Source organism: Carlito syrichta, unplaced genomic scaffold (genome assembly GCF_000164805.1).
Source record: "Carlito syrichta isolate Samal-C Ts95f unplaced genomic scaffold, Tarsius_syrichta-2.0.1 Scaffold314363, whole genome shotgun sequence".
NCBI lineage: Eukaryota > Metazoa > Chordata > Mammalia > Primates > Tarsiidae > Carlito > Carlito syrichta.
The window spans coordinates 1,202,026-1,224,380 of record NW_007258459.1 but is presented as its reverse complement, the minus strand read 5'-3'; the positions used below and the strand labels follow the sequence as shown (position 1 = coordinate 1,224,380).

Sequence of the window (22,355 nt, the reverse complement as noted above, 5' to 3'; positions counted from 1 at the left end):
TAGATCAATTCATGAGGCAAATACATTGCCCTTTACACATCAAATAATATACTTTGGGCACATTTTTTTCATCCAGAGTTATGAATATAAACTGACCCTTCCATACTATATTGCCTATTTTAATCTAGAACCAAAGGTACAAAAATTGTAGGGAGACTTAGTTTAGGTTGTTATTAAAGGAAATCCAAATTTCATGTACATTTGGGATTTCTATATTTAAATATATTGAAATTAAAATATGGCCATGCCTAATGTCCTTCAAACTCCTAAATCATTAGACAGAATGATGAGGCCACACTATGATGACCTAACACGGGAAAAGCTGAGAATCTCCCTACCTCCTCTTGCTTATTTTCTTCCAATCTACGTAAATAGGCATGTTAAAATATTAAGTGTTTTGGCTTTTCCTGGGAGAAAGAATTAAACATTTTAACTTAAAAAAGTCCTTGATGTAACTTCACTGTTTCTCTGCCAGTGGATAAACCTTTGGCTCTTTTCTCTTTGGTGAAAAGTCAAATGACCTAGGAGGATAAAGCTGCAATCTGGTCTTATTGACACCATATTGTGAGGTCAGGTAAAATTTTTAAATGTTGTTATGTGATTAAAATGATTATAAAACAATAATTTTTTAACCATTTGGCACAAAATACTAAAGTTTAATTAAACTTACAATTCAATTAGTCCACTCCAATATCCACCTAATGCCACAGTGAATACAGCAATTATGAAAATAATCACCATAGTATAATCAAAGTTAGGCCATGATGGAGAATACATTTTCACAGTGATGTCATTTCCAAGAGTCTGAAAGGCAAAATAACAGTTTATCACAGGCATAACTTTTCTCTCTCCTATAGAGTATGACAGCAATAGTACACATTTCACTCTAGATTGGACGCTATATATCAGACAGTCAAAAAGACTAGAACTGTTGCTTGATGACATGATATATTCTCTAGTCAAAAATATGAGCATATGCTTTGGTTTGTAAAATCTTGAAAGTGCAGTGTTCCACAAAATCACATTTTGTTCGGGGATTTTTTATTTTATTTTACTTATTTTATTTTTTTTTGAGTTGAAATCTCACTCTGTCACCCAGACGGGAGTGCAGTGGCACGCTCCCAGCCACCGCAGCCTTGACCTGCTGGGCTCCGGTGATCCTTCTGCCTCAGCCTTCCAAGTAGCTAAAACTACAGGTGCGCGCTACCACGCCCGGCTGATTTTTTTATTTATTGTAGAGATGAGGTCTCACCAAGTTGCCCAGGTAGGTCTTGAACCCGCAGACTCAGGCAATCCACTCACCTCAGCCTCCCAAGGCGCGGGATTACAGGCTGAGCCACTGAGCCCAGCTTGTTCAGGGATTTAAAGTAAAGACAAACGACATGACCCAAGACATTGTAAAAGAATTCAAAACAAATACACAGCCTTTCTAAAGTCTAGACTTTGAGATACTTTGTGCTAAACAAGAAACAAGTACTTTCCAAATAAAAACTTGATAGGCCTTTTAACTTCTTTTACCAAATGAAACACATATAATACTCAAAATAGCCAGGCTTGGTGGCTCAGCCTGTAATCCCGTGCCTTGGGAGGCTGAGGTGAATGGACTGCCTGAGGCCGCGGGTTTGAGACCTGCCTGGGCAACTTGGTGAGACCTCATCTCTAGAATAAATCAAAAAATTAGCCGGGTGTGGTAGCGCACACCTGTAGTTCCAGCTACTTGGAAGGCTGAGGCGGAAGGATCGCTGGAGCCCAGCAGTTGGAGGCTGCGGTGGCCAGGAGCGGCCATTGCACTCCAGTCTGGGTGACAGAGTGAGACTCCAACTCAAAAAAAGAAAAAAGAACTGGGCTCGGTGGCTCAGCCTGTAATCCCAGCACTTTGGGAGACTGAGGTGAGTGGACTGCCTGAGCCCACGGTTTCGAGACCCGCCTGGGCAACTTGTTGAAACCTCATTTTTACAATAAATCAAAAAAATTAGCCGGGTGTGGTAGCGCGCACCTGTAATTCCAGCTACTTGGAAGGCTGAGGCGGAAGGATCGCCGGAGCCCAGCAGGTGGAGGCTGTGGTGGCCGGGAGCAGCCGCTGTACTCCAGTCTGAGCGACAGAGTGAGACTCCCAACTCAAAAAAAAAAAAAAAATGCTCAAAATTAAATATCAGCGATTAGAAGTGAAGAGTTGTACTATTTATACACTTTTCTAATATGTAATTTTTAAAAACTTTTTTTATTTTAAAGATGTGGGGTACAATTCAGGGTTAGGTATATAAATGTTCATTATGCAGTTACTGAGGTGTGCCCCCAACAAATGAAATTTTTTTTTTTGAGTCAGAGTCTTACTCTGTCATGCAGACTGAGTACATCTCACAGCCATTGCAGTCTCAAGCTGCTGGGCTCAGGTGATCCTTTCACCTAAGCCTTCCAAGTACCTGGAACCACAGATGTGCACCACCACGCCTGGCTAATTTTTTGACTTATTATAGAGACAAGGTCTCGCCAAGTTCCCCAGGCTGGTCTCGAACCTGTGGACTCAGGTAATCCTCTCGCCTCTGCCTTCCAAAGTGCTGGGATTATAGGAGTGAACCACCATGCCCGGCATATGTAATTATTAACTTACCTGCTCCATATCTTTAAAGTCTTTGTGGCTTATAAATGCAATCAGTAGTTTTACATCATGAAATTCAGATCTGTTTCCTGAGGGAGGAAACTAAAAGAAGAAAACTTATTAACTACTAACATATTTATAGAATAAAATACAAATTATTCCATTAAAGATAAATATTATATCTTAGTTCTCAAAGTTTTACGTATTCTTTCTTAATATTATATAAATTCTCAAGATGAAATCCTTTTAACATGAACTTAAACTGTATGCTTAAGTATTGTATTACATACAATGTATTACATACATATACATATATACATACATACATAACTTAGAGGATGGACCCCAAGAAAACCTATAATCTATTTATAAAACTTGTGTATTTATTCTTACATGTTTAAACTTCAGTAACCTTCAAGAACTCTCCATTTGATTCAATATACCTATTAAGACGCTTTTTCCACTGCTCAAAAGTTTTCTAATGTATCAATTTTGATGCCTTTTAGTACTTCTGCCATTTTTTTTTTGTTTTACCTCTTCTACATCCGCAAAACATTTCCCTTTGAGGACTTTTTTCATCCAGGGAACCAAAAAAAGTCATTCAAGGTGAGATCAGGTAAATAGGGAGGGTGGAGAATGGGGGGTCATGCTGTTTTGGGTCAAAAACTACTGAACACCCAGTGTTGTGTAGGCAAGTGTGCTCATAAATCACCCATCATAAAATGAGCAAATGGGTTGAAAGAATCTCCAAAAACAAAAAATTCACTTAAGCCAAACCCAGCCTTTTACAACAGTGCTAGTTGGTACACTAGTGCCAATGGATTCCTAGAACACTCACCTAGGGAAGGAAGCCTGTACTACAAGAGGCCCGTCCTCCAAAAGATAATTATGGTATTTTTTGGGTCCCCCCTAGAACATACATACACATATTTGTTCCTAACAAAGTCTTATCTATTCTAGGAAGAGAGCAAAACCTGCAAAACTTTCCAATTAAATGCCTATCAGTTCCTGCATGTTTATTTTCAAAGAATCCTACCATCAGATTATTCAAAACTCAGCCCCTAAACCATAAAGAGGTTAATTCAATGCTTCTGAAATTTAATATCATGAGCTCAAAAGAAGTAATGATAGTTTTATAACTTACTAGGACACTGTTATTGGCAACCAACAATGCTTCAGCACCACCTTTCTGTGCAATCTCAGCTTTTTCAAGAAAATGGCAGGTTCCCCACTGTACCACAACTGCTTTGTTCTTTATGCCAACAGGAGGAATATCAGAAAGGTTGCATAGTGGTGTGGAAGTCAGATTCATCAAACTAATGGAAGTCTGAAAATAAGAAATATCTTTTTATCATAATAAAGATCTTATTTTACCCTAAATGCATTCAGTTATAAGGTACCAATATTGATTTATACAATGCTGTTTAAAATTAGAAATATTTTATGACAATCAAGCTTAGATGTAAGTATGTTAGAATTCCCTAACTTATTCTCTCAAAGAGAAAAACACTCAAGGAAAATCAATAAAATAATTATAAATCACAATATATTACAACTATTTCACATGCTAAAATATAATTATTACTCATTCTTATTTCTTCAATATTTTAATGTTTAAGAATAGTAAGTGTAGCTGGGCTCAGTGGCGACTCACACCTATAATCCCAGCACTTTAGGAGGCAGAGATGAGAGGATTGCCTGAGTCTGGGAGTTTGAGAACAGCCTGGTAAACTTGGCGAGACCTCATCTCCACAACAAAAGTCAAAAATTAGCCAGGTATGGTGGCACACACCAGTAGTTCCAGCTACTTAAAAGGCTGAGGCAGAAGGATTGCCTAAGCCTCGTAGGTTGAGGCTGCAGTAGCTGTGAGAGTGCCACTGCACTCCAGTGTGGATGACAGAATGAGACTCTGACTCAAAAAAAAAAAAAAAAAGAAAGAAAGAAAGAAAAGAAAAGAAAATGTAAATGTAATTTACTTACTGCATTTTCTAGGGTACTTGGAAGAGCTGTCCAGTGAGGGTTATATAGCATGCAGTAGTCCTTCGATGATAAAGGTATGCCATCTCCAGATGCATGCAGGATTGCTTCCTGAGCAGCTATCTGAAACATAAACAATAACTTTCAAACTGGCAATCATTTGAATTGCCAAAAACTAAGGATTTTAACAAAACTACTTATATAAAGTTTGATCACATTTCCTTAAGACAGAAGGTCTTCCAATAAATTTTTGTCATTTGAGGACATAAAAAGAAAGCTCAGAAATACTGAACTATACACATTTACCCATAACACATTCTTTAAGTCATTTTCTAATAGGAATAAAAATTATGGCCCTTGTTACAAGTGTTACATCCCAGAGGATTCTTGCTATTACATAATAACTTTAATACTTCCTCACAGCCCAAAACTTTTCAATCTCCTATGAGTTATTACTTTATTATGTATGTTCTATAGAAGAAAATGCACACCAAATCCCTCAACTTGTCTTACTTTCCATTTTCTACTAGTAACAAGAGTTAAAATAAAGTATATTATCATTTCAAAGTGCAAGCTTTAAAAAAGAACCAGCGGTATCTTAAAGTAAATACATTATTATTGCTCAAGTTTTCAAGATTCTGCAACCACCTATTCAAAAAGACCAGTCCAGAGTTTAAAGTAAAGAAAAGAGAGGAACTAGAATAATTTCCCTCCCTTTTGTTTTATTTGACATTACCTAGAAAGAAAAACCAAGAGATAAGAAGTGATTGAAAAGAATAACTATTGCACAGGAGGATAATGAAGTATGAAATAAAGAATCTCCTAAAATATTCAGAATACCACTCCACGTCACAATTTTCTTCAAACTTGGCTCAATACAAATCTTTTTTAAAACCATAAGGAAGAAGAAAAAGATTGCTTGCCAAATAAAGATGGTATGCTGAGCCTCTAAAGCACATTAGGTTGAACCATGTGAAACTGCTGATATTTGACCATTTTAAATCTACAAAATTGGTAATTTCATACAAGTCAGCCTAAATTTCGAATGAGTATATAGAAATGTTCTAATTCATGCTCTATTACCTAAAATGTCCCTTGAACATTCTGGACTCTATGGCATACTTGGGGCTTCATTAGACTTTGGAGCTAAGCAAGTACAGGGAATTCATAAGGCATCCCATCAAATTACATAGAAAATTAGATAAAGAAATTAGATGTAAAAAAGAGAAATATACTTTTCATTCAGCTATATACTTGGTGGTCACAAAAGGATTGACATTAGAGCTGAACTAATATGCTAAATTCTTACTATACAATAAACTAAATGCTAGGTTATTTTCATGTATTTATTTGATTCAATGTCACTGTTTTACAAATGACAGCTCTGAGACCTAGAAAAGATACTAACATAATCTACCTAATATCACATTGTAGAATCACCTACAACTCTACAGAAGATAATCCAGTAGATATACATGAGGGATGACTAGATTTGGGTTAAACATTTTTGGGGAAGAATACTTCATAAGTGAATTGGGTGCTTCTTATTGAAGGGAACAAAATGGCCATAAAGTCAAGATATCTCTTCATTAATGATACTAAGTTTGATCATTTGGTTAAGGTAGTAACTGCAGGATTTTTCTCGTGTAAAGGTATATATTTTTCCCTTTGTGATTGTAAGTAATCTGTGGCACCATGTGAATAGCCCAACAACTTCTCACCAGGCGTATAGTTCCCATAATGCTTCCTGCCTGCTAATTTAAATTCACATATTACATTGGAGATTGCAAAATGATGAGTTTTTGACATTGTCATTTCTTCTACATTAATTCGCTAGTATTTGTCTTTTTAAAAGAGCTTTACTCTATCCCTTACCATCTTTTAGTATCACTACTCATTGATTAAAAAAAAATTCAGTGGTATACTTATAATTATTTATTTGATATTCAAATTATCCCAAATTTGGCCATTAGGGCCTCTGCCAGCTGGCCATTTATATCCTTTATACAAGACCCCATTAGTCTTTGAGGACTTCCTGTTTTTTTGGCACAAGGTATCCTAGGCTGACCTTGTCCTTAATCTGCTACAGATCTGGAATCAACCATTGCACTAAGCTTCTTGTAGAGCGGAAAGGTAGATCTGGATCTGGGTTCTAACTGTGTATACTGCTGCTGATACAGTATAATCCTTTTAATAGGTAATAAGCAGCATCTATCAAAAACTTTAGTACATAGCCAGGTGTGGTGGTGCACGCCTGTAGTTCCAGCTACTTGGAAGACTGAGGCAGAAGGACTCAGTTTGAGCCCAGCAGCTCAAGGCTGCGGTGGCTGAGAGTGCACCACTGCACTCCAGCCTGGGCAACAGACTGAGACTCCAACTCAAAATAGAAACCAAACAAAAAAACGTTAATACATAGAATCCTGATTCATATCCTACAGATACATTACATAAATGTGCAAAGATAGTCAGGCACAGTGGTTCACATCTATAATCCCAGCCCTTTGGGAGGCTAAATTTAGAGGATTGCTTGAACCCAAGAGTTTGAGGTCAACCTGAGCAACATAGCCAGACCTCGTCTCTACAAAAAAAAAAATCAAAAAATTAGTCAGGCATGGTAGTGCAAACCTATTGTCCCAGCTACTCAGGAGGCTGAGGTGAAAGAATTGCCTAAGCCTGGGAGGTCGAGGCTACAGTGAGCCGTGATCGTGTCACTGCACTCCAGCCTGGGCAACAGAGTAAGACTCTTGACTCAACAAACAAAAACCCTTAAAACGTGTAAAGATAAATGCATAAGGATATTCATGGCAAAATTATATGTGATAGCAAAACACCTAACAGCTTTCATCAAGAAGATACCTAGTACAATATGCATAGTACACAGTTAATAAAAAGAAAAGAAATACACAGTTTCTATTTCTAGAAACTGAAGATGTACATAATAAGAAATCCAAGTTCCAGAGTGACATCTATAGGTAATCCTATTTTTTTTTTTTTGAGTCGGGTTCTTACTCTGTGGCCCAAGTTGGAGTGCAGTGGCATGCTCACAGCTCACCATAGCCTCAAACACCAGGGCTCAAGTGATCTTTCCACCTCAGTATCCGAGTAGCTGGGACTACAGTTGCATGCCATCACAAGTGGCTAATTTTTTAAATTTTGTTTTTTTAGAGACAAGGTCTTGTTATGTTGCCCAGGCTGATCTCAAACTTCTCTGCTCAAACAATCTTCCTGCCTCAGTCTCCCAAAGTGCTGGGATTACAGGTATGAGCCACTGTGCCTGGCCTCAGTAATCTTACTTTTGTACAATGACCCCTCAAAAAAGCCCCTAAATGCATCTGTACATTTGTGTTAGCTTGAAGAAAGCCACAGAAAGATACACAAAGGGGCTATTAAGAGAAGGGACAGGAAAACAAAGACAAAAGTGAGGATGTGAAAAGACTAAAGGGAGAGAAATTAATAAAAGAAAAAATATCCAGATAAAACAGAAGGGTATATTTAAAGTTCCTTTCCCTTCATCCTGGCTCTCACAGTCACATTCTGAAAGTTTTCTTTCTAGACACTTTCTATGAATATTTAAAACACACAAACATACACTTTTCTCTTACACATATGAGATCATATACATAATGCTCTGTGCCACTTTTAAATTACAACTAAAAGATTTTTTGCCGGGCTTGGTGGCTCAGCCTATAATCCCACGCTTTGGGAGGCTGAGGTGAGTGGATTGCCTGAACCCGTGGGTTCGAGACCCGCCTGGGCAACTTGGCGAGACCTCATCTCTACAATAAATCAAAATGAGCCGGGCGTGGTAGCGCGTGCCTGTAGTTCCAGCTACTTGGAAGGCTGAGGCGGAAGGATCACCGGAGCCCAGCAGGTAGAGGCTGCAGTGGCCAGGAGCATGCCACTGCACTCCAGTCTGGGCGACAGAGTGAGACTCCAACTCAAAAAAAAAAAAAAAGGCTTAAATGTCAGCTGGGCGTGGTGGCTCATGTCTGTAATCCCAGCACTTTGGGAGGTAGAGGAGAGAGGATTGTCTGAGTCTAGGAGCTTAAGACCAGCCTGGGCAACCTGGCAAGACCTCGTTTCTACAATAGATCAAAAAATTAGTAGGCATGGTGACACATGCCTGTGATTCCAGCTACTTGGATGGCTGAGGTGAAAGGATTGCCTGAGCCCAGCAAGTCAAGGCTTCAGTGGATGTGAGCATGCCACCACACTCCAGCCTTTTTTTGAGACTGAGTCAAAGAAAAAAAGCTTCAATGACCAAGGAAGTTCAAAATAATCAAAGTGAGTAAGATTTATTACTATAAAGGGAATACAATCTTTTCTACAATTGTATACAATTCATCAACAATAAAAGCAAAACTCATTGATATGGGAATTGCTAAGGTAAAACAATTTTCATGGAAGAACACTGTAACAGAGGAATGAATACTTATAAGTCTAGAATAGTTAATATTGAATGTGGAACATGCAGTTAATTTCATAAGTGAGCTAGCATACCTAAACAACTTAAGCATTTCCACTACGTTTTAAAATATCTTGGTAAAATTTCTCATAGAGATTGCACAGCTTCAAAAATTTAGTACTACAACAGATATTATGGTATAAAGGTTAACAGCATGAGCTTTGGGATTAGAGACCAAAGATACAATGCCAGTCTCACCATTTACTGGTTATGTCACAAGTATTTAACCCATCTTAAATTTTAATATCCTCAGCTTTGGGATGACAATAAACACTCAGACCTAATAGATTATCATAAGAATTAATTCAGATGATGCAATTGTTTGAAAATGTTAAGCTCTTAATAAATGGTAACTTATTAGTAATACATTTAGCACCTTGCCAAGTACTTATATGATGCCAAAGAAATACAAAAGATTGGCTGGGCATGGTGGCTCATGCCTGAAATCCCAGCACTTTGGGAGGCTGAGGCTGGTGGATTGCTTCAGCCCAGGGGTTCGAGTCTGGGCAACATAGCGAAAGTTTATCTCTACAAAACAAATTTTAAAAATTAGCTGAGTGTGGTGGTGCACACCTGCAATCCCATCTACTCAAGAGGGCAACGTGGAAGATCACCTGAGTCTAAGAGGTTGACGATGCCGTGAGCTGTGATCATGACTGTGCCACTGAATTCCAGCCTGGACAAGAGAGTGAGATCCTGACTCCAAAACATATATATCAATGGTTACTTAGAACTTGGTAAGATGTGGAGGTGGGGTGGGTAACAGTTAAGGGGCATGGGTTTTCTTTTTTTAAAATTTTATTTTAAAGATGTGGGGTTCAATTCAGGGTTAGGTACATATGTGGTCATCGTACAGGTGAACGGGGACTCCCACTGGTCCTCACTCTGCCTGGTTTGGGATCAGGTACTCTTATTAATGTTATGTGCAACCCCCCATTCCTCCCCTGGCAATGACTCACTACTCCCAATACCTTTCATGTAGTATTATGATAAATATTCAGGGTCCACTTATGAGTGAGAACATATGGTACTCAGTTTCAGAGCAGTTTTAGGGTCATAGAAAACCTGAGCAGAAAGTGGAGTTACCCACATATCCTCTCATCTTACACATGAGCAGCCTCCCCACTGTCAACATCTCACAGTGAAGTGGTATATTTGTTACCACTGATGATCCTACATTATCACCCAAAGTCCACAGTTAACATTGGAGTTCACTCTTGGTACTGTACATTCTATGGGTTTTAACAGATGTACAATGCCATGTATTCACCATTATAGCATTATACTGAATAGTTTCACTGCCCTAAAAATCTTCTGTGCTCCGCCTATTGGATTTGTTTTTGAAATGATGAAAATGTTCTAAAATTAGCTGTTGTGACAGTTGCACTTATCTGTGAACATACTAAAAAGTACTGAATTGTACACTTTAAATTGTGAATTGTATGGTATGTGAATTACATCTCAATAAAGTTGCAAAAAAAAAAGAAACATAGTCTTACTTGGGAAATTAAAAACAAATGTGGCCGGGCTCGGTGGCTCAGTCTGTAATCCCACGCCTTGGGAGGCTGAGGTGAGTGGATTGCCTGAGCCCGCGGGTTCAAGACCCGCCTCGGCAACTTGGCGAGACCTCATCTCTACAATAAATCAAAAATTAGCCGGGCGTGGTAGCACGCGCCTGTAGTTCCAGCTACTTGGAAGGCTGAGGCGGAAGGATCGCCAGAGCCCAGCAGGTCCAGGCTGCAGTAGCCGGGAGCGGTCACTGCACACTCCAGTCTGGGCGACAGAGTTGAGACTCCAACTCAAAAAAAAAACCAAAAAACAAATGTGAAACAGAGCCGGGTGGTGATACAGAGCCAGGTGTGGTAGCTCATGCCTATAATCCCAGCACTTTGGGAGGCTGAGGTGAGAATCACGTGAGGCCAGGAGTTCAAGACGAGCCTAGGCAACAAAACATCTCATCTCTACAAAAAGTAGAAAAAAATCAGGCCTCTTGGCACATGCCTGTAGTCTCAGCTACTTGGGAGGCTGAGGCAAGTGGAGCGCCTGAGCCCAGGAAGTCAAGGCTGCAGTGAAATGTGATCAAGCCACTGCACTCCAGCCTGAGCAACAGAGTGAAACCCTGTCCCAAAAACCTGAAACAGATAATCATCAACAGAATGTGATTAAAGTCAGATTCCCTAGCAAAAACTTAATAGCTCTTAAAGTGTTTAAAAATGCAAATTCTTGCGCCCCATTCCAGATCTAATGAATCAGAAACCTGGCAGTTTGTTTTAACAAGCCCTTCTGATAATTCTGATGCCTGTTAAAGTTCGAGAACCACTGCTACAGGAACAGTAATTCTCAACATTAAATGTGCATACAAATCACCACTGATCATATTAAAATGCAGGTTTTGATTCAGTAGATCTGAGTGGAGTGTGAGATTATACATTTTGAACAAGCTCCCATGCTGGGGCTGCTGGTCTATATAACAAGGCTATAAGAGAGCAGAGTACTGGAAACCATATCTCTGCGTCAATTAAGGTGGGAAGCAGAGAAAATGAGCCTTGAAAGTCAGTGTTCATTCAAATATTACAAGTGCTAAATTAGGTGAGACTTAGTGGTCAACTCATGCTATCAGATCATTTGACAAAGACCCTTTCTTTACTTTTTTTTTTTGAGTTGGAGTCTCACTCTGTTGCCCAGGCTGGAGTGCAGTGGCATGCTCATGGCCACCTCAGCCTCCACCAGCCGGGCTCAGGTGATCCTTCCAACTCAGCCTTCCAAGTAGCTGAAATTATAGGCATGTGCCACCATGCCCAGCTAATTTATTTATTTACTGTAGAGACAAGATCTCACCAAGTTGCCCAGGCTGGTCTCAAAGCCATGGACTCAAGCAATCCTCTCACCTCTGCCTCCCAAAGTGCTGGGATTACAGGCACGAGCCACCGTGACCGGCCTCCTTTACATTTTCCATGCTCCAAAACATCTGAATTTTCCTTTTTAATCAACTGTGATCTGGTCTTCTATGACTTTATACACACCTCAAAAAATATTATTTTAGCAAAGAGCTTAGTATCAAGAGCTAGAAGGGATGCAGAGATAACATAATCTAGCCCCTTCATTTTATAGATCAAACAGATCCAAAATAATCAAAATGATGTGGTCAGTCAGTCTCAGGGTCAGGACTAGAACCAAACTCTCCAAAACCCCATTCAGCAGTCTTTTTTTTTTTTTTGAGTTGGAGTCTCACTCTGTCACCCAGACCGGGAGCGGCCACTGCAGCCTTGACCTGCTGGGCTCTGGCAATCCTTCCACCTCAGCCTTCCAAGTAGCTGGAACTACAGGCGCGCGCTACCATGCCCAGCTAATTTTTTTATTTATTGTAGATATGAGGTCTCGCCAAGTTGCCCAGTCAGGTCTTGAACCTGCAGGCTCAGGCAATCCACTCACTTCAGCCTCCCAAAGTGCAGGATTACAGGCTGAGCCACTGAGCCCGACTACCTAACAGTTTTAATATTGATCACATATCTCTCTGCTATAGCTGCTAACTCTCTCCCTTCCACAACACTCCTGTGGGTTTACTACTCCCTCTCAAATTCCTCTATTATCCAGTCAGTTCCTCACAGGTGCTAAATATTCCAAACTCTTAAGTCTTTTCTTTATACTCTTCCAAATTTGGACTCTAAAGCTCACAGAACACCTTTCACTATTACAATTGCTCCTTACTGCTCACCCCAAATTTTCCTTCTTCAGACCAATTCCTTCAGCCTGTTCTTTGAATCAAGTGTCCTCTAGGGCCATCAAATCAATCAATCTGATATCAATGTCTTTATATTCAGCATCTTACATGATCCTCACACACAAAGGAAGCAAGTATACTAGCCCATACTGTGAAGTTGTACTTTTTTTCTGACTTAAATTTACCCCACAGAAAACTTTATGGGGTGTCTGTTCTTGTATTTTAGGATCTCATGAGCAACTTTAATTTACTTTATCCAAATCAACTGGGTTCAATCATATTCCATATCATTTTCTCTTCAAAGTGAAGAATTTTAATGTTTAAGCCTATTTTAATGTTATAGTTGCCTATTCTTTTTGACAATTTTTCTCTTACAACAGCTTTGGGTACAAGTGTAAAAAAAATTCTGAAAACCTGAAAATGGTATATGCTATACTCATATCACTGCAATACACTGTTTCCCTACTTTATTAGGCCCATCAGCAGACTCTAAACAGAAAAACATGTATAAGGAGCTTTATTTCATCAGCATAGTTATACTGAGTCAGCCTTGCGCTGATCTTCATGCCCTGCTCCTGGGTCTACCTCCATATTTAACACTCCAGTCTCTTGATCGATAGTTACAACCACCTTGAATTCCTGGCCCTCTGTTGCAATAGTCTGATACTGACTTAGCAGCCCAATATTAACCTACTGGGAACAGCTCTGCTCTATTCCCATCCACACTAACAGCACAGTGCAAGCAGTCTTTTTTGACTTTAGTTTACAAAGTTTGTTGATTTGTCTTTTCCCTTCTTTCTCCTTCAAGAGAATCTTCCAACAGGATATTTATTTTCCAAACTTAAGTCTTCACATACTCATTTTGAAAATAACAATTCTCTAGCTAAATATTTAACAAACCATCCTCTACCCTATATCCTGCCATCCTTTAGATCTGCCAGGACTATCTTTGCCCATTTTCACCAGATCAAGATTAAGCTCTGAAAAATGCAATGTTAACCTTTACCTTTATGTGCCAGGGAGACCTAAAAAAAAAACCCCAGAATCATCTTTTGGAGGGCAGGCCCCTTGTATAGGCCTCCCCTGCTAGATAAGTGTTCTAGGAACCCATCAGCATCAGCGTACCAGCTAGCATTGATTTCAGGAATTATTTTTGAAGATTCTTTCAACACATCTGCCCATTTTATGACAGGTGATATACGAGCACACCTGCCACACTGCCCTGAGTGTTCATCAGTTTTTGGCCCAAAACAGCATGACCCCCGTGCTCTACCTTCCATATTCACCAGATCTCACCTCAGCAACTTTTGTTTCCCCTATGCAAAAAGTCCTCAAAGGGAAACATTTTTGCCAATGTAGAAGAGGTGAAACAGGCCGGGCTCGATGGCTCAGCCTGTAATCCCAGTGCTTTGGGAGGCCAAGGTGAAGTGGATTGCCTGAGCCTGCGGGTTCGAGACTTGCCCAGGCAATTTGGCAAGACTTCATCTCTGCAACAAATAAAAAAAAATCAGCCGGGCGTGGTAGTGCACACCTGTAGTTCCGGCTACTCGGAAGGTTGAAGCAGAAGGATCGCAGGAGCCCGAGTTGAGGCTGTGGTGGCTGGGAGCATGCTACTGCACTCCAGTCTGGGCGACTGAGTGTGACTTCAACTCAAAAACAAAAACAAAACCAAAACAAAAAAAAAGAAGAGGTGAAACCAAAAAATGACAGAAGCACTAAAAAGGCATAAAAATGTCCTCAGCCTGAAATCTCAGTACTTTGGGAGGCCGAGGCGAGTGGATTGCCTGAGTCTGTGGGTTCAAGACCAGCTCATGCAACTTGGCAAGACCTCGTCTCTACAATAAATCAAAAATTAGCCGGGTGTGGTAGCATGCACCTGTAGTTCTGGCTGTTTGGAAGGCTAAGGCAGAAGGAGCCCAGCAGGTCGACATCAGGGTGGCCATGAGTGTGCCACTGCACTCCAATCTAGGCAGAGTGAGACTCCAACTCAAAAAAAAAAGGAAGGGTTCAAAAACTGTTTTGAGCAGTGGAAAACGCATTTTGATAGGTGTATTGCATCAATGAGTACTTTGAAGGTAAATGAAATTGAAACATGTAAGAATAAATATACAATTTTTTAATAAATAAATTCCAATTTTGCGGGGGAGTCCTCACGTATATTTAATTCCTGTAAAAAGTCCTATCAGATTAGTCAACAAGGTTTGTCTTTTTACTGGGAACTCTGTACATTAATGTCTTGTTAAAATGCAGATTCTGATCTAGCAGGTCTTAATCACACCTCTTCCTGGCATGACTACGCATTTCCAATAAGCTTCCAAGAGATGCTGTCACGTCAGTCCACAGTACATTGTTATGGACTTTATCATAAATAGTAGTGAAACTTACTAGAGTTCTAGACAGTACAGGGGGAATTTCTCTTAGGAATTCCCTCAAGAGATGAGAGTTACACTGCATCTGCACTCTGCTGACACAGCCAAATTTTGCTTTTTGCCAGTTCTCCCACTTCTCCCATGAGTTTGTTCAAAACTCTTCAGTAGATGGGTCACTGGGTCTGTTTCATCACTCTCCTCAGTCTGTCAATTCAACATGATTCACGCTATTCATATTGTTTTCCATTAGATTTACTTATGTCTTCAGTTTCAAGGGACAATATGCAAATGTGACTATAATTCTTTCTCCAAGTAACCCTGCTGTGATCATTCTTCATTAAATCTACAAATTAAACTATGCTTCTACTTTTTAAGACCAAATATGAGGAGAGCTTTGGGGATGACTTCTGTAAATAAACAGAATTCACTTATAATGGAACTAGCAATTTTCTTAAAAATCTATATTTCTAAATCAGAATATATATATAGTTGTAACGTGAGCACCGGCAAATGTAGAGTGACAGGCACCTACCTATTACCCTTCTATCATGGCAATGGAGGAGGTATCCCCTTCTTCACAAACACCTTTCTCTTTTATACAGATGCCAAATTTAAGTCAATGGAAAAACAGCAAGAGTTGGAAAGGGAGCTCTGCAGGAAAGGCAGAACTGGGATTGTGTCTGAATGACATACATTCCAAAGTCAGACCTAAATAACTTTTTGATTGTTTACTCTTCCCTTCTAATAACTTACATAATTCAGACAGCCTACATTATTTCTACTCCTACTTCCAGTATCCAAAGTTCATGAAAATGATGCCCCGAAAGTGACTAGAATCAGACCCTTAGATTAAACATACTCTTAATTAATATTAAATAGTGACTGAGTGGGAGCTAGGGCAACAAAAAGGGTTTTACAGGAAATCAGAATAGTCAGTGGGCCATGGAAGAAGTTGGGTCAGGATCATGTCTTTCATTTGGAGAACCTGGTAACACTCAATACACAGGCTAAAGTGTAGTGGAGTAGCCAGGCTTGGTGGCTCAGCCTGTAATCCCACGCCTTTGGGAGGCTGAGGTGAGTGGATTGCCTGAGCCCGTAGGTTCGAGACCCGTCTGGGCAACTTGGCGAGACCTCATCTCTACAATAAATCAAAAAATTAGCTGGGCATGGTAGCGCGTGCCTGTAGTTCCAGCTACTTGGAAAGCTGAGGCGGAAGGATCGCCGGAGCCCAGCAGGTAGAGGCTGCAGTGGCCAGCAGCGGCCACTGCACTCCAGTCTGGGCGACTGAGTGAGACTCCAACTCAAAAAATATTAATAATAATTTTTTAAAAAATTAAGTGTAGTGGGGTGTGGGGAGGAAACAAGGCAGCTGTTCATTCCTTCATGCAACACTCTGCAGTCTATGAGATGAGAGGGGAGACAGCAGAGAATGAGTTAGATAGGGTTCTTCCTTCATGGGGCTTATATTCCACTAATTACCTAGTATAGTCTTCTTCCTGGTTTTCCCTAAATAATCTTACTACTTAATGATATATTTCAACTTTTATAGAACTTATGATTTATACTAGAAATCACAAATTCAAATGACTACAGGCCAGGAAAGTAATATAAATGCATACAATCGAATAGATTTAAGACCATAAGGCATGGTAAAGTTTGGCAAATTCTGGCCTAAAGGCAATCAACTTTTAAAAATAAAATTAGTATACTGAAGGAAGAACCTAGACTTGGAGACTTTATGCCCTAGATTTTCATAAACAGATCAAATTTCAGGTGATTTTTAAACAAACAATTGGTCAATATATAATAAACATGACATTTCCTATTTTATTTTATTTTTTTTTGAGTTGGAGTCTCACTCAGTCACCCAGACTGGAGTGCAGTGGCTGCTGGGCTCCGGTGGGCTCCAGTGATCCTTCCTCCTCAGCCTTCCAAGTAGCTGGAACTACAGGCGTGCACTACCACGCCCGGCTAATTTTTCAAATTTTTATTGTAGAGATGAGGTCTCGCCAAGTTGCCCAAGCGGGTCTCGAACCCGCAGGCTCAGGAAATTCACTCACCTCAGCCTCCCAAGGCGCGGGATTACAGGCTGAGCCACCGAGCCCAGCCAACATTTTCTATTTTAAACCATTTTTAATAAATAAAATTCACAAATTTATCCTATCGATCCTGTGTCCTATTTTTGATTCAGAAAAAAAAATTACTGCTGTACAATTTAATGAAAAAAAATCAAAAACTTGGGTTCTAGTCTATTTTTCATGACTTTCTATATGGTTTGGGACAGGTCATAATTTCCCTGAACCCATTTTGAGTTTCCAAGGAGATTAATGTATAGGTGTTGCATTTTGGGAAGGAGATATATAGTCATCAGTGACTTAGAAAGCAGTCAATGGAATGCAGAAATTCACAGACAGCTCAGAAGCAGGAAAGCAAAAGAAAAACTAAAAACCTAAACGTTAAAGAAGTAATGTTAACAAAAGTAGCAGGTCTTATAGTAAGCTCAGGCTGCCATAACAAAGTACTACTATAGACTGGGCAGCATAAACAACAGAAGTTTATTTTCTCACAGTTATTTTCTAAAAGTTCAAGATCAAGGTGCCAGCAGTTTCCAGTGTGGACACTCTTCCTCGCTTGTAGGTTACCTTCTCACTGTGTCCACACATGGCAAAGAAAGAGACAGAGAAAAAGAGACAGAGAGAAAGCACTGTGGTGTCTTTTCTTTTAAGGGCACTAATCCTACCATAAGGGTCCCATCCTCATAGCCTCATCCAATCTACAGGTCCCATCATCTCCAAATACCATTATGTTGGGAGTTAGGGCTTCAGCATAGAATTTGGGGTATATGAGACACAATTCATTCCATAGCACAGCAGCTGAGCATATTTCTGATTGCCTGGGTAGCAGAACATAACTGCTTGCTCCTTACTCCCCAGGCAGAAGAGAATGAATTAAAGAAGATTCTTTGAGTTGGTGTACTACAAAAGGAATGCAGAAATCCAGCAAGCAGCTGGCTCGGTGGCTCAGTCTGTAATCCCGTGCCTTTGGGCGGCTGAGGTGAGTGGATTGCCTGAGCCTGCGAGGGCGAGACCTCATCTCTATAATAAATCAAAAACTACCTGGGAGTGGTAGCACGCGCCTGGAGTTCCGGCTACTTGGAAGGCTGAAGCGGAAGGATTGCCGGAGCCCAGCAGGTCGAGGCTGCGGTGGCCGGGAGCAGCCACTGCACTCCAGTCTGGGCGACAGAGTGAGACTCCAACTCAAAATAAATAAATACATAAAAAATAAAGGGAGGTGCTTACGTTGCACCCTGTAAACTAAAAAAAAAAAAAAAAAAAAGAATCCAACAAGAGATTTTTCTGCTGGGGGATCCTGATGATCACTTCACTGCAGTAAGTTCAAGACACCATTATATAATACTTCAAACTCTTTGAAGTAAAGAAAAAATGAGTAAGACTTTTACAAAAACATTATGAGAAAGACAGGATTCCTTGGAGAACTCTGAAGCAATTTTAAAAGATAGATCTAGACTAAACATTACTCATTCTCTTGAGACAGAACCCCATGACATAGGTTTGCACTGTGAAATAAAGGTCTAACAACTGGGGCTGGGGATGGAGGTTGAAATAGGGAAGGACAGATATAAAACAGAATTATGGCAATGCCAAGACACAGTAACCATCTGCTAGGCACTCATTTTATTTCTAGACCTAAATGTTTAATGGGTTTAAAAATCATAACAGCCAGACGTGCTGTAGCTTGAGTTCGAAATATACAGTAAGGTCACTCTAATGTGAAGATTACAAGATGAGGGGAGTAGGTTAAAGGATCTTTAAGGGTCTTTCCAATACTAAATCCTCTGCCTCTTCAGCAATGATGTGGCAGTGGTTATGAAGATTATGCTTCTAGATGAGGATGTTGGCCCTGTTATTATATGACTAGAGAGGAGAAATGAAATGATTGATCTGATATCATTAATACAAATAAACTCAGAAAGGCTACCTAAAGCTGTAAGACTAGGGAAGATAAATAAACAAAGGCAAGAAAATGATAAAAGATTTCAGACAGGCTTGGAGGAAAGGAACTAGGTGTCCAGTAAGAAGAAAGGAGAGAGCGCACACACTCCAGTTGAAGAAAAGGAAACTGGATTTATTCAAATTCTCAGAAAAAGGAAAGGAATGAGAAAGACCATTTCAGGAAATTAAAGGATGAGTCAAGAAGAAAAAAATCCACGGAGAAATCAACAAGAAATAGAAAATCAATAATAGTAGGTAGTACTGAAAACGATCTTTAGGCCAGGCTCATGCCTATAATCCCAGCACTTTGGGAGGCTGAGATGAGAGGACTGCCTGGGCCCAAGGGTTTGAGACCAACCTGGGCAACTTGGTGAGATCTCATCTCTACAATAAATCAAAAAAATGCTATGAGAGATAAGACGGTGGGACCTCATCAAACTGACAAGCTTCTGCAAAGTCAAAGAAACCATCAAGAGAGCTGGCAGACAATCCACAAACTGGGAAAAAATATTTGTCAACTGTATGTTTGACAAAGGCCTAACATCTAGGATCTACAAGGAACTCAAATGTGCCGGAAAAAAAACCAAATAGCCCCATTACAGAATGGGCAAAAGATATGAACAGACACTTCTCAAAAGAAGATATACGAGCAGCCAACAGATATGTGAAAAAATGCTGAGGCTCACTAGTCATCAAAGAAATGCAAATTAAAACTACACTGAGATACCACCTAACTCCAGTCAGGATGGCCATTACCAATAACTCAAAAAAACAACAGATGCTGGGATGCTGGAGAGGATGTGGGGGAAAGGGAACACTTCTACATTGTTGGTGGGAGTGTAAACTAGTACAGCCTCTGTGAAAAACAGTTTGGTGATCCCTAAAAGATCTAAAAATCAACCTTCCATGACCCCACAATCCCCCCCCTACTGGGAATATACCCCGAGGAACTCAAATCACTCTATGAAAAAGATACCTGCACACATATGTTTGTTGCAGCATTGTTCACAATAGCAAGAACATAGAACCAACCGTGCTGCCCATCAAAAGAGGACTGAATAAAAAAATGTGGTACACATACACGATGAAATATGACGCAGCCATAAAGGACAAAATCATGAACTTCACAGCACCTTGGATGGACTTAAGAGTCTATAATACTGAGTGATCTATCACAGAAACAAATAACTGAGTATCACATGTTCTCACTCATAAGTGGACCTTGAACAATTATTGTAATACTACAAAGAAAAGGATTGGCAGTAGTGGGAAAATGCTGGGGAGGGAGGAGATTAGCAGTAGCAGTAGTGGGAATCTGTGAAGGGGGCACACCTCATCAACAAGGGTACCTGTATAATGAACATTTGTATGCCTAACCCTGAATTGTATCCCACATCTTTAAAATAAAAAATAAAAGAAAAAAAAATTAGCTGGGTGTGGTGGCGTGTGCCTGTAGTTCCAGTTGGAAGGCTGAAGAGGAAGGATCACCTGAGTACAGCAGGTTGAGTCTGTGGTGGCTGTGAGCATGCCACTGCACTCCAGCCTGGGCGACAGAGTGAGACTCCAATTCAAAAAAAAGAAAAAGATCTTTACAATTTAAAGAGATTTTGTCAGTTTATTCACAGCCAACAGCATATATAATAGATGCACACCAACTATTTGTAGAAGAATGTTACTTAATGACCAAAACAATCTTGTGACTGAGGAGTATAGAACGCAGATTAATATGGTGAGATACAAGGAAATACATCTATAAAAAGCCTAAAATCAGACTGTGGGAAAGACAGCCTAGCTACAATTTAGAACAGGGATGACCTTTAGCTTTGTGAAGACGATGAAATCATATAACTATTATGCTTAGAGTTTTCTGTAAAAGGGTTCAGGCTTTTAATAAGAATGTCATTGTCAGTTTATGAGGAATTGATGTATTAATTTGTGTTGAGGAAGGTTTAATGGGAATGTGATGTATACATTCATTCTTAGAATCTGTTTAGGAGATTCAAATGAAAATGAGTGCAAAAACACTTTGATACGTTTTATATCTAGGCTATAGTTTTGTGTACACTTACATACTACTATATTCACAGTACCTTTTGGACATGAAGCATTATTTGTCTGATTACACAGTAAACACTTCAAAGACTCAGAATAACACTGCTACTTAGTTATCCTTTTTAGTATGTCCCTCCCCCCGCAGCAATTTTTAGATAACATTCTCTCCATCATGTTCCTAATGTTGCCTAGCAACTTAACACTTTTTGGGTTACATTCTGGTTTCTCGATAAATGTTAAAAACACTTTCATAGTGAATATATTCACTAAAACTAATCCTTTCCACTGGAGAGTAAACATAACATATTCTTTCAGAGAAGCTACACATTCTAACAGAAGAAACTGGAAAGCCTTACACCATACCAATTCTTTATAAATAACACCTATAAAAATTTCCAACCTGAAACTCCCTTAAATGAAAGTCACTAGAAACAAAAACTGAAACATTGGCTTCCTGACATTCCCCCAGCCTCCCACTGAAGCTCGAATTACTTGATGCTGAATTTTAAAACATTATTACTTTTCTATAATTATGAAAACAAATTTGTGAACACATATTTGTTATTGTTACTTAACTAGCCACACTCCCTTTAAACTAGGCAGAAATCTGAAAACGACTAAAGGCATTACATTTTGGGATTTTCTTTTAAAAGTCATTTTAAGTTTTTACTATTACAAACAACAACAACAAAAGCCCCAATCCCTCAAAAAGAATCAAATGAGCCCATCTGTATTAGTGCAAATAAGGCGCAGTCCTTGAACCACTAAATGCCCTCGGGCCTTGCATATATAGCTTTTTTTTCTTCCCTGGGGAAAGAGGTTAAGAAACGGTAAGAAAGGATTAGACAATGAAACTCAGAGAAGGAACAATGCTGGGACAGTTGAAAAACTATAGAGAAGCACCAAGGTCAATGTAGCTAGGGGGCTCCGCAGGTATCTTTCTTAAGAGTAGGTATTTCGCCAGACTTCAAGGGACAGGAACGGGTGGGGGGTGGGGAAGTTGGGGGCAAGAGGGTCAAAAAGGAGGAGGCTGCAAGGCAAGAAGCGGGAAGGGGAGGAGAGGGGAAAGGAAGGGTAAAACTCGAAGAGCAGGCCGCGTAGGCGCGGGCACACAGGAGGCCGGGCGGGAGTGCGGTGGGGGTGGGAGGAGAAGGAAAGG

General features: G+C 39.9%; 1 protein-coding gene across 1 annotated transcript in view; it reads right to left on the bottom strand.

Annotated features, from left to right (window-relative positions):
* Positions 1-666: 666 nt before the first annotated feature.
* The window catches only part of SPPL2A (signal peptide peptidase like 2A), a 44,400-nt gene continuing 22,711 nt past the window's right edge, over positions 667-22,355 (bottom strand). The window contains exons 2-5 of the mRNA XM_021719293.1: positions 4,580-4,699; positions 3,744-3,926; positions 2,612-2,701; positions 667-804 (exon numbers count right to left, since the gene is read on the bottom strand). Of these exons, the coding sequence (XP_021574968.1) occupies positions 667-804; positions 2,612-2,701; positions 3,744-3,926; positions 4,580-4,699 (531 nt within the window). The remainder of the gene's footprint in view (positions 805-2,611; positions 2,702-3,743; positions 3,927-4,579; positions 4,700-22,355) is intronic.